The sequence below is a fragment of the Myotis myotis genome, unplaced genomic scaffold, assembly GCF_014108235.1.
Source record: "Myotis myotis isolate mMyoMyo1 unplaced genomic scaffold, mMyoMyo1.p scaffold_m19_p_2, whole genome shotgun sequence".
Taxonomy (NCBI): Eukaryota; Metazoa; Chordata; class Mammalia; order Chiroptera; family Vespertilionidae; genus Myotis; species Myotis myotis.
This window is the reverse complement of record NW_023416324.1, coordinates 22,328,419-22,341,717: the sequence shown is the minus strand read 5'-3', so window position 1 is coordinate 22,341,717 and position 13,299 is coordinate 22,328,419. Positions and strand designations below refer to the sequence as shown.

At 44.0% G+C, this 13,299-nt stretch overlaps 1 protein-coding gene across 5 annotated transcripts in view; it reads right to left on the bottom strand.

The window, feature by feature from the left end:
• AGO1 (argonaute RISC component 1) overlaps positions 1–13,299 on the bottom strand; it is a 47,529-nt gene that overhangs the window by 10,826 nt on the left and 23,404 nt on the right. For all 5 annotated transcript variants that reach the window (XR_004974264.1, XR_004974265.1, XM_036351616.1 and 2 more), the window contains 4 exons: positions 12,137–12,321; positions 2,313–2,472; positions 2,056–2,146; positions 760–954 (listed from right to left, as the gene is read on the bottom strand). Coding sequence is in view for 3 of the 5 variants with exons in the window: in XM_036351616.1 (XP_036207509.1) it covers positions 760–954; positions 2,056–2,146; positions 2,313–2,472; positions 12,137–12,321 (631 nt within the window). In the remaining 2 variants the exon portion in view is untranslated. The remainder of the gene's footprint in view (positions 1–759; positions 955–2,055; positions 2,147–2,312; positions 2,473–12,136; positions 12,322–13,299) is intronic.

Below are 13,299 nucleotides of genomic sequence, written 5' to 3'. Positions count from 1 at the left end.
GTTATATATTACTATTAAATTGTAGTCAAGGAGACTAGTTCAGTATACAAGTTTAAACAACAGAATATGAAAGCTTGGCAGGCAGAAAGAATAAGAGGAACATTATGAAGAAAGGTCAATAGCAGTGGCCTCCAGACAAGCAGCACCATCTACAGACTTAATAGTATTTCAAATTCTAGGGCCCAATCCTAGACTCAATTGGAAATTCTTCTCTTTTTTTGTTGTTAATCCTCACCTGAGGATATTTTTCCCATTGATTTTTTTTTTTTTTTTAAGAGAGTGTGAAAGGAAGGAGGAGAGACAGAGAGAAATATCGACTGGTTGCCTCCCGTATGTGCCCTGGCCAGGACCAGGGATAGAGCCTACAACTAAGGAACTAAGGTACATGCCCTTGTGGGAATCGAACCTGAGACCCTTCAAACCAGTTAGGGCTCTATGTCAGAAATTTTAAGGGTAAGCCCTGTTAAATGTTTCAACAAGTCCTCCCAATGATCTTGACTCATGTTTGAGAACCACTGGTCTAAAGCATCAGTCTTCAACATGAACCAACTACTAATAGGCACTGAGGGTCTTCTGTTACAAGAAGACAGGTCTACAGATGCTTGTACTTGCCACTTCTCTGTTGTGATATCTGCTCTGAATCTTTTCCATTTAGCAACCTTCCAAGTACCAAGAGCTTAGAAAAGCTAGCAGTACTCTCTGCTACCATTAGGCCCTCTGGCCTCAATATGAAGTTTTTCTAACTACTGTGGGCCCTACCTGAGGGAGCTGGCCTTCAGGAACCCCATCTCGGTAGAAGATGATACGAGTAGGCTTGAAGCGGGTGGACTTGTAGAACTGGATCAGCAGCTCACGCACCATGTATGATAAGTCTTCAATGATCTCCTGCCGAGGTCGCTGCACCCGCACAGTGGCACAATAACGGCTGGGGTGGGCATCCATACTGCCTACCACCTGTTAATCAAAGAGGCAGGATAAGCCCCTAGAACCTTCACCCACCAACACTGTCAGGCTGTGGGTTTGGACAAATGCTTCTCAGCAAAACAATCATTCTATCAAACAAGTAGGGTTTTGGATTCAATGAGTCCTGGTTTTAATCTCTGTTCTACCACACATGCAGAAGTTACTTAATCCATCTGATCTTTTCTTTCCTCCTCTCAAATGGAGATAAGTATAGAACACCACCTGTTTGCAGTGCTGTTATAGTACATATAGAGCACCCTTGGACAGGGCGTAGCCCACAGAAGGTGCTTGATAAGTTTTATTTCCCTACCCCTTGAAGAGGGGAATGTGAAGGTTTGGCATTACTAGCTTAAAGAATAACCTCATCTAGCCACAAGTTTATCCTTTTTTCATTCAAGTGCTAATCTACCCCAGAACAATGGTAAAAATGGTGAGTAACATAATTTTCAAAGGGGACAGTGGCCAGAGCCTAGGATAGATGGCCACAAAGAAAATAGGGAAAAGCATAGTATAGGGTTTTCCTGCATTTACTGAGATAAGCCTAGTCTGCCTAGAGAAACATAAGGGTTGAGGAAAGAGAAGTGGGGGGAAAAGAGCTGATCTCTCTAACAATTCAGAAACCCCTAGAGGACAGGGAGCAGAAGTCAAGAGAGGGATTAGAGTTAACTAATTAGAGTTAACTAACCTACTTAAGTGGATCAGGGGTAGGGATGGGAAGAGGAAATGACAGTCTCAGCAACTAAGTAAATCCCTTAAAAGGGATTTCTGAGAAGAGATATGGTCACCACCATATCCCAAAAGTAGGCATGGAAAGAGAGAGAAAAAAAACTTGAACATAGGGCAGTATTGACAGACACTGGTCCAAGTCTCTGGTCACAACCTACATTCTCATTACTCTCACTGTAAAAAACACACACATCATACAATTAATTTTCTGAAGATACCAAGGAAATGATTAATGGGGATGATCAGCTGGAAGGAAAAAAAATTTATGAAGGTCTAGCGCCCAAGCTAAGGAAAGGAAACCATATGTAGCCTTGGAAACTCAAAGCTAAGAGGAAAACCTTATGAGGAAGCTGGAGTGTCACTCACTGCTGTGATAGACGGTTTTTTCCCATCCCCTGCTGGGGGGTGTGTAACATCTGCTCCCAGGAATATCACTGGCTGTTGAAAGACTGCAGAGCTGAACAAGGAAGAGAAAACAAATGATGAGGAGATAGATCATCTCTTCCTGGCACCACCTAGCACCCACTTTGGTCCTTTCTTCCTTATGCCTGGACCCTATCTTTTCATCAATTTCCAGAATGGTACCTTGCATGACAAGGGCAGATGGACAACAGAGTTCATACCGCTGATGTGGGACTAGGATGTTGTTTATGCCACCAAGTTTGACATTGATCTTCAGGCAGAGGTTGGACAGAGTTTGAGGTGAGGTCTTCACCACGTTCTTCACTTGCACACACTGTGTAGCCATTCCCAAAAGTGTGTCTCCAACACGTTTCACCTCAGCTATGAGCAGGGAGAGAACTGATTAGTGCATTCACAAATACTTAATGAATGCCTACTGAATCCAGGCAGGGACCACAATGGTGACCAGAAACACACAGGATCCCTACTCTTATAGTGCTTACTACCTAGTCATTAATTTTAAATATCATGCAAAGTACAACAATGATAAATGCTACAACAAAAAACTTAATGGAGCTATGACAGTATATAATAGGGAGTAATAACCCAGCCAGGAAAGGCCTAAGTATTGATTGAACTAAAAAGTACAAAAGGACTTGGAAAAGAGGGCGAGTTTGAGAGAGAGCAATCCAGGCAGAGGAAATAGGATGCCAAAATGCACTCTGATAGGAGATAGAATTTTATGTCTGAGAAACAAAAGGCCAAAGTAACTATGAAGGAGAGCAAAGGGACTGACATAGAGAAGAAATGAGAGTAGCTTATATTAAGAAGACAGTTATTAAGACTGAGAGAAGCAAATAAAGTCAAGAGAGGCTATATATGTGAATAAGGGAAAAGAATGTTTCTGGATAACTTCTGTGTTTCTTGCTTTTGTATTAGAATAGATATATCATAAACTCTTTTTTAAACATTTTGAGTTTGAAGTGCTCTTTGGTCATCCCCAGTAAGGATACTAACTAGGCAATTGGGTATAGTAGTTAAAAGCTGAAGAGTAGCCCTAGCTGGTTTGGCTCAGTGGATAGACAGTCAGCCTGTGGACTGAAGGGTCCCAGGTTCAATTCTGGTCAAGGGCATGTACCTTGGTTGCGGGCACATCCCCAGTAGCGGGTGTACAGGAGGCAGCTGATCGATGTTTCTCTCTCATAGATGTTTCTAACTCTCTCTATCCCTCTCCCTTCCTCTCTGTAAAAAAATCAATTTATATATATATATATATATATATATATATATATATATATCCTATCTAATAAAAGACAAAAAGGGTAATTGACCGTACTTTCGCTATACTTCCCATTGGCTAATCAGGGCGATATGCAAATTAACCACCAACAAAGATGGCGGCTGGAAGCCACACAGCTGAAGCAAGCAGAAGGCTTGCTTGCTCCAGTGATGGAGGAAGCCAAGGTTCCCCGCCTGCCACGGCCCGGCTGAGCTCCGAAAGCAACAGTTTCAATTACAGAAGCTAAACAAACCCCAGATACCTGCTTTCAGCCGGCCGTGGCCACGGAGCTGGATCTGGCTCTTAGCTCCAGTGACAGCAACAAAGTTTCAATTATAGAAGGTAAATAAATCCCAGAATAAAAAAAAGAAAAGAAAAAAAGGAGAGGCTGGGAGCTTCAGTCACCGGCCAGCCTAAAAACAGCCCTCAGCCCCTCAACCAGACTGGCCAGGCACCCTAGTGGGGACCCCCCACCCTGAAGGGGGTGTGACCAGCTGCAAACAGCCATCAGCCCCTCACCCAGGCTGGCCAGGTACCCAAGCGGGACCCCCACCCTGATCCGGGACACCCTTCAAGACAAACCAGCCAGCCCCCACCCGTGCAACCAGGCCTCTATCCTATATAGTAAAAGGGTAATATGCAAACTGACCTTAACAGCAGAAAGACTGGGAATGACTGGTCACTATGACACACACTGACCACCAGGGGGCAGACTCTCAATGCAGGAGCTGCCCTCTAGTGTTCAGTGCGCTCCCACATGGGGGAGCTCTGCTCAGCCACAAGCCACGCTGATGGCTGCCAGTACAGTGGTGGTGGTGGGAGCCCCTCCTGCCTCCTCAGCAGCGCTAAGGATGTCTGACTGCAGCGTAGGTCTACTCCCCGCTGGCAAGTGGACATCCCCCAAGGGCTGCCGAGCTGCCAGAGGGATGTCTGATTGCCAGCTTAGGCCCAATCTCCCGGGGAGCAGGCCTAAGACAGCAGATAATCATCCCCTGAGGGGACCCAGACTGCGAGAGGGCACAGGCTGGGCTGAGGGACCGCCCCTCCGAGTGCACAAATTTTTGTACACCAGGCCTCTAATATATATATATATATATATATATATATATATATATCTGAAGAGTAGTCAAATGGAGATGAATATCTGTGAGATACTTAGGTAAAGACAGTAAGCAAAGGCATGATCTTGATGGGATTATCAAGGAAGATAAAAGAATAAAAAGAGAGCTTAGACCTAAATCTTCAGGAACTCCCAATATTTGCAGAACAGAAGATGAGTCTGTAAAAGACTTTTCTTTTGTAAAGGAGGAAAATCCAAGAACTAGGAGGACAATCAAGATAATTGTATCATGAATGCAAAGGGAAGAGATAGCATTTCAAGCAGAAGCAAGTGTTCAATGAAGCCAAATGCTGCTAAGAGATCAGGTAAAATCAGGATGAGAAATGTCCTTTGGATTTAGTGTTATAAAGACAAAAAATTAGTGTACAGAGAAAAAAAACTATTTTGGTGATCTGAAGTACTAAGAAGGAGATGTAGGATCAATGAAGGGTCTGGCGTATTTTCACTGGGAGAGACTTGAGCATGTTTAAAAAGCCAACGGGATCATTTCCACTTCCAAGAGAGATGCAGTAGTTAGTGGTATGCCTGTGCTTCAACAGGAAACATTCAGAAAAGCCATATAAAATATAGAAATCATACTTTTGAAGGCAGCACAAAGGTACCAATAAGAACTGGAGGGACTAAAACTCCAGAGAGGAAATCTTACAGAGGTGAGCTATCTTCTTATATCCTGGGTACATTTGCTGATTCTAGGTATGAGCAGGAAGCTGAGATTCCAGGCTTTGCACCAGCAGAGGAACAACTGACAGGGAACAGAGAAAGCAACAGAGATAGACCAGTTCTAAATATGAAAGGTTAAAAAAAAAAATTTAAAAAAACCACAAATTAGTATCTTCATGACCTTTGGATTTCTTAAATAGGACACAGAAAGTACTAGCCATAAAGGAAAAATATTGATAAATTGGACTACACTAAAAATTAAAATTTCTATTCAACAAAAAGACACTTTAAAAATAAAAAGGAGCCCTGGACGGTGTGGCTCAGTTGCTTGGAGTGCCATTCTGTGCACTGAAGGGTGGTGAGTTCCATTCCCAGTCAGGGCACATACCTAGATTGCAGGTTCCATCTTGATTGGGGTGGGTACAGGAGGCAACTGATTGATGTTTCTCCCTCTCTCTCCCTCCTCCTTTCCTCTCTAAAGGAAAAAAAGTAAGTAAAAAGGCAAGCCACATAGCAGAGAAGATGTGCATATTCAAGAAAAGAATTATAACACTTAAAATCAATAAGAAAAAGGTAGTTGTCAATTTAAAAAAAGGAAAAGTCTTGAGCATGCTTTACAAAAGATGCTAGTGAAACAGCCAATAGACATCTAAAAAGATGCTCAACCTTACCACTCACTCATCAGATAAACCAAATTAAAAGCACAACGCATTATCACCAAATACCCACAAGAATGGCTAAAATGAAAAAGCCAATACCAAGGCCCTAGCCAGTTTGGCTCAGTGGATAGAGTGTAGCTGCAGACTAAAGGGTCGCAGGTTCAATTCCGGTAAGGGCACATGCCCGGGTTGCAGGCTTGATCCCCAGTGGGGGCGTGCAGGAGGCAGCTGCTCAATGATTCCCATCATTGATGTTTCACTCTCTCTCTCCATCTCCCTTCCTCTCTGTGAAATCAATAAAAATATATTTTTTTAAAAAGCCAAGCCCTAACAGGTTTGGCTCAGTGGATAGTGTCGGCTTGAGGACTGAAAGGTCCCAGGTTTGATTCCAGTCAAGGGCATGTACCTTGCTTGCGGGCACATCCCCAGTTGGAGGTGTGCAGGAGGCAGCTGATTGATGTTTCTCTCTCATCGATGTTTCTAACTCTCTATCCCTCTCCCTTCCTCTCTGTAAAAAGTCAATAAAATATATTATAAAAAAAAAAAAAAGGCAATACGAAGTTGGGTAAAGAAGTATCTAGAACTCTCATACACTCCTGGTGGAAAATGTAAATTTATATACTTAAAATCCCTCCTAGAAATACACCCAGTAGAAATGGGTGTGTGTGTGTGTGTATGTGTGTGTATATATATATATATATATATATATATATATATATATATATCCAAAGGAAATGTACAAGAATGTTCACTGAAGCATTATTTATAACTAAAGGCCTGGTGCACAAAAATTTGTGCACTCGGGGGAGGGGGTCCCTCAGCCCGGCCTGTGCCCTCTCGCAGTCTGGGACCCCTCGGGGGATGTCCACCTGCCAGCGGGGAGCAGGCCTAAGCTGCAGTCGGACATCCTTAGCGCTGCTGAGGAGGCAGGAGAGGCTCCCGCCACCACCGCTGTGCTGGCAGCCATTAGCGTGGCTTGTGGCTGAGCAGAGCTCCCCCTGTGGGAGGGCACTGACCACCAGGGGGCAGCTCCTGCACTGAGCGTCATAGTGACCAGTCATTCCCAGACGTTCTGCTGTTAGGGTCAATTTGCATATTACCCTTTTATTATATAGGATAGTAAAAACTAGAAACACAAATATGTCCATTAACAGTATATTGGATAAATATATGTAAACTAGTGGCCCGGTGTAGGGATTCGTGCACTGGTGGGGGCATGGCCTGCAGGTATCAGCTCGTTGCAGGGGGCAGCCACTCATCCTGGTTAGCCAAGCGGCGCTCCCACTGTGGGAGCACACTGACCACTAGGGGGCAGTTCCTGCATCGAACATCTGCCCCCTGGTGGTCAGTGCGCATCATAGTGACTGGTCGACCTGCTGTCCCACTGTTCGGTCGCTGGGCTTTTATATAGATTGTGTTATATTCATATGATGGAAAATTTTAATAAACATGTATGAATCTCACAAACATGTTGCGTGAACAAACCTGACACAAATAAAAGTGATTCCATTTATATAAAGCTCAAAGTCAGGCAAAAGTAATATAAAGTGTTAGCAACCAAAACGACAGTGGTTAGCATTGATGGGGAGTTGTAGTGACTGAGTGCCTAGGATTGTGGTAATGCTCTGCTGCCAGACCAAATTAGGTACTGTTTACATTGCTGTAACACTTTGTGAAAATAAGATTTCTATATGCATATTATACTTCAATAAAAAGTTTACATTAAAAAAATTACAATAGTATCAATTTAGTGAGGAGAAAAGAATTAAAAATACTAAGGGTAGGACAAAGTATGGTAGATCAAAATTGAACAAATATCACATAGTCTGTCTATACTCTCAGGGTAATGCAAATGGACTTACATTGAACATCACAGAAAGAATTCCATTCACTTGGCCTCCAGAAAGGAAGGTGAAGGGTCTTTAGAACAATCTGTCTGCTCCTCTTATCTGCTGGCTGAATTCCTAGGCAGACAGCCTCACTGACTAAGTGGTGTAATCAAGGAACAGCATTTAAGTGGAAGAAACTCAAAGCCCTAATAAAGGTATAAGACTGTAGAGAGGTATAACATTACTGACCCCAGAGAAGGGAAAATTCTCTAAGCATTGCTTTTGCGATCATGCTGCACTATATACACCCCAGACAAGCCATTGGATTCTACCTTTATGGAGGGAACCAGAAACATGGATAACTACTCAGGCAGTTCTCCTAAAAAGTATTTTTATTTTCCACCCAAGGATCACTAATATAAGGCCCAAAAGGGACATGGATCGGTCAACCAACTTCCCTCCACAATAATTACTGGGTATTATGTTAGTGGAAGGCTCTACCTTAGGTGTACATATTCAGAGGAAAGGTTTCAAAGCAGAATCAGACCTAGTCCATACTCAAAATAATATCAAGCACAGTAGTAATTGATCAACAACCTGATTATCTGCCAGGTGGGATGACAAGAAAAGGCTTCGAGAATTAAGTACATTTAAACTGGGACTTGAAAGATGGAGAGAATTTTAAGGGTAAGGTGGAGGATAAAAAGTAGATATTTTAGGCAGAGGAAAATGATGTGAGCAAAACCAGATACTGGAAAGTGGAGACAAGGAATGAGCATTTAGAATATCTACTACAAGCATGTCAAGCTCAAAGGCTAACACAGGCCAAATAAACAAGGTTTAAGTTTATGTGGCCACAAAAAAACAAAAGTTTCAATTTTCATTGAAACAGGTTTATTTCGATAGACCTGCTGAATACAAAGGGCTGAAGTAAGTGAGTAATCGTTAACATAGTGTAATAGAACATTTTAATGAAAATTAATATTTTTTCTTAAACATTAACTTACCAAACACTGAATATCTGCACAAATTAATAAGCATAACGCAAATAAACCTATTTTTCTTGTTCTCCAAAAGTGAAATATTTCCTGTTGCACATACCAAACAAGTCAGTCCAAAACTAAAGACGTGGCAATCGGCTGCTAAAATATTCACTAGTAGTATTAGTGGAGAGAAATGGTGCGCCTGTGTGTAAGGCAATGGTTCTCAACCTGTGGGTCGTGACCCCTTTGGAGGTTGAACGACCCTTTCACAGGGGTCGCCTAAGACTATCCTGCATATCAGATATTTACATTATGATTCATAACAGTAGCAACATTACAGTTATGAAGTAGCAATGAAAAATAATTTTATAGTTGGGTCACAACATGAGGAACTGTATTTAAAGGGCCAGAAGGTTGAGAGCCACTGGGTAAGGCGAGTAAGGAAAATGAATGCAACACAATTATAGTAATTAGTCATTAGCAAACATTGTAGTTCATTATTAATTATTTCTAAGAGGATATTGTAAAAATTAAGTTATGAAATTTTTATTAAAATATTTCTTACATACGATTATATTGGCTGGGCCACAAAAATATGTGTTGCGGGCTGCAAGTTTGACATTTTTGATCTACTATGTGGCAGGCATTGTGTTAGAGGCTGCTTTTTATATAATTAATCCATGAGATTCAGAAAGGTTAGTTAATTTGCTTAAGCCAGTAAACTAGGATAGCCAGAATTAAAATCTAGTTCTATCTAATTCCAGGAATGTGGTCTTTCCTGTATATGTGGCAATGGGAAAAGTACAAGATAAAGCTGAAATGGTTAAACTAAGATCAGGGCTCTGAAAATCTTTTATTTTGTGAATGGGGACCAATGAAATTTTGGGGGGAGTACAGCTACAAAATGTCTCATCCAATAACATAATCTGGAAAGATTTAAGAAGAAATGTTAGAACTAAGTTGAAAAGTATGGGTGGAGAGCAGGAAATATATCTTAAAACTGTGAAAAAGAACAAGTGGAGCTGAAGCAAGGAGAAGACCGGCTGACTCCAAAGTCTGGATGAAGGTATCCAGAGCAATTGTGATGCCAAACACAGAAGAGAAAGGTAAGAAAAAGGCTTACTTGTAGACAGAGAAGACAAGCTACTAAAGAGATGGCCCACCAAAACATTTTGTACAGGCAGAGACTGCATTTCCTTTCATCACCAAAGTGTTCAGGATCTAGGAAAGTAAGTCATAAAATCTTGATAAAATAATGGAGAGAAGTCAAAGGGACAGATGGGAGAGGCAGAGAGATCAAGAGTTGGATCAAGATTTTAATAATACATTATCTCTATATATAAAACCCTAATATGCAAATGGACTGAACGGCGGAACTGAACTGGTCGCTATGACGTGTGCTGACCAACCGGGGGTGCGCATGGAACATGGCGGGCATCGGCCTTGGTGGGATGGTGGAGCAGGTGAGCAGGGGCGCCAGACCAAGGCGGAGAGCCAGTCACTGTCATCGGGGCAAGCCTCTGGTGGTAACTGAAAATTCTTTGCTCCCAAGCACCAAGGTCCTGCCCGGCGCTTGCACCTGCTGCTGGCGCCGAAGCCACCACTCGCACTTGCTGCCAGCATCTGGCACCGGCCCTGATCACTCAACACCATCAGCGGGTGAGAGCAGTGGCTTCCAGCCCTGATCGCTCTTCAGGACTTCTCCACCTCCCCCTGCTCCTGAGGGGTGGTCCAGGCCAGTAGCCGCCACTCGCACCCGCTGCCAGCCCTGATCGCTCAGCACCATCAGTGGATGTGAGTGGCGGCTGCCAGCCCCAATCACTCCCAAGGACCTCTCCTCCACCACCACCACCCCCCCACCCCGTTCCTGAGGAGCGATCGGGGCAGCAGCTGCGGCTTGCACTGGCTGATGGTGCCAGCCATGCTTGCACCCACTGCTGGCACCAGCCCTAATCGCTCTGCGCCATCAGCGGGTGCGAGCGGGGCTGGCACAGTCAGCGCATGGGAGCAGTGGCAGCAGGAGCGGGGCTCCTGGCAGACAGGGGACCAGGGGTCGCAGTGGGAGGGGCTGGGCGGGGGCACGGAGGATGGGCCGAGACCCATCCCTGTGCCCACTCCAGCCTTGTGGCCCACAGTTCCTTTCAAGGTGCACAAATTCGTGCACTGGGCCCCTAGTAACATAATAAGTGATGACTGAACCAAGTGAATGGATGAGAATTTCACTAGAATGTAAACAGAAAGGGAAGGTAGCGAGTACAAAAATCTGGAGAATAACCAGGCACTCCTGGTAATGACAAAAATAAGTAATAAGAGACAGGAGAAAATATCTAGGAAAAAAAAAAAAAGAACGGAGAAAGATTACAGGTGACCCTTTGCAGAAAAGGTTTAAGAGAAAGGTAGAAGTAAAACAGATGAAAGAGGCAAAGTATAAATGGCTGGTGAAGAATTAGGTGTACTCATTCAAAAGTATGATTAAGCTCTCACCAGTGTGGCTCAGTGATACAGAATGTCCACCCATGCACCAAAAAGCCACAGGTGTGATTCCCAGTCAAGGGCACGAACCTAGGTTGCAAGTTCAATCCCCAGGCACAGTTGGGTTGTGTGTGAGAGGCAACCAACCGATGTGTCTCTCTCACATTGATATTTCTCTCTCCTCTCCTCTCCTCTCCTCTCCTCTCCTCTCCTCTCCTCTCCTCTCCTCTCCTCTTCTCTCTCTCTCTCTCTCCCTCTCTCTCCCCCTCTCTCCCCCCCCTCCCTCCCTACCACTCTCTCTCAAAAAAAAAAAAAATCAATGGAAAAAGTAGCCCAGGTGAGGATTAACAACAACAAAAAGTTTGATTATGAAAATAGGATGAATAAGATAAACGAAATAGTGGATTGTGGTAAAGTGCTCTAGGATGGGAAATCTGAAGATGTTGGAGGCTTAAAGGGTATGAGGTCCCAGAGGTAGCAGAATGGCATAGGAACAAAAGCACACACAAGTTGAGTAAGGTAAGAAGAGAGATACCTCTTCATTTGAAGCAGAAGTAGACAGAAAAAATGGAGTAAAAGTACTGAGCCAAAGATGTATATAATCATTCCTATTCTTAAAAGAGAAGAAAGGGAGAAAGAAAAAGCTTCTCCAAAAGTTCTAGTAATTCCCAGGCAATAATAGAACCACCACACATTCTGCTTGGGTGTGCTGCACTATATCCTAACAGACAATACTCTTCTAAGAACAGGAATCTGGACCCACCCATCTCTGTATCTGGCCCAGCTAGCCTGGCATAAAGACCAACACACAGAGGACTTCAATAAATGTTACTGGAAAGGAGTGTGAGCAGGTAAGTAGGACCTGGGATGACTCAATGGCTCATACAAGCTGGTATTTCTCCTGTAAGGGGAGCAGTGACATTAAGGAACAGCTCAGCTCTGGCTAGAGTCAAGAATCCACACTGAATCCTGCCTTGGAGCTTCCAGGGAACTATCATGAGAAGAGGTCTATCATCGTTATCATGGTTCCAAGAGCACTGTACCATACACTGGCGTCTTCCCTGGCAGGATGACAATAATGAGCTGTAGTCCAGAGTACGTGTTCTTGAGATGCCGGAACATGGGCTCCACGCTGTCTGCCCCCTGCGCATATTTGCAGAAGCAAGGCTGGCCCTGGATGGGCATCCCTGCATCCTTGGAAATTTTCCGCAGCTGGTCTGTGAAGTTTCTGCAGGACAAATATGGTCATGACAGGAGGCAGTTAAGTCCCATTTTAAAACCTTTGATCAAATGCTTCCATCTTAGGTTCTTATCACTATGACAGGCACTGAGAGATTCTACAATAAATGAGACATGATCACAGCTGGTGTCTAAAACATTTATATTTCAATAAGACAAGATAGAGCCTGCTATGTGTTCAATGGTACAAGCAGAAAGCTGAGGGAGCCCAAAGGACCTGTGGGAATTCTCAGTGTCCTCGCCAAGTCCCATTAAAGCAGTTATTCCTGTGCTGTTGTAAGTGCATAGCAATAGGCAAATGTCCTCTTTGCTCAAATTAAAATAAGGTTCCAACAGCCCTGGCCAGTGTGGCCCAGTTGGTTGGGCATCATCCCATACACTGAAAAGTTGCCAGTTTGATTCCCAGTCAGAGTACATGTCCAGTTGCAGTTGATCCCTGGTAGGGGGCATGCAGGAGGCAGCCAATTGATGTTTCACTCTCACATCAATGTTTAGCTCTCTCCCCTCTCCTTTCTTCTCGCCCTAAAAATAAATATATATATATATATTATATAAAAGGCTAATATGCTAAGTATCCAACCATCTGACTGGTCGCTATGATATGCACTGACCACCAGGGGACAGATGCTCAATGCAGGAGCTGCTGAGCTGCAGTGACTCTGCAGTGGCGGTTCTCGGGTGACACACCGTGAAACCAGAGAGGAGGGAGCCCGATTCCTCGCAAGGCCATGTGATTTCACCTTCGGCTGTGGGTTATGTTGTTGCTGGGGCACTATTGGCCCCAAATCTGGTTTACTGCACACTTGCATTTGCGTTCCACACCCTGTACGACAGCAATTTTGCAGAATGCCCTCTTGCACACCAGGACCCCTTGGGGGATGTTGGAGAGCCGGTTTCGCCCAATCCTCACAGGCCAGGCCGAGGGACCCCACCTGCTGGAGGGCCCCCGTTCACTACGCAGACACCA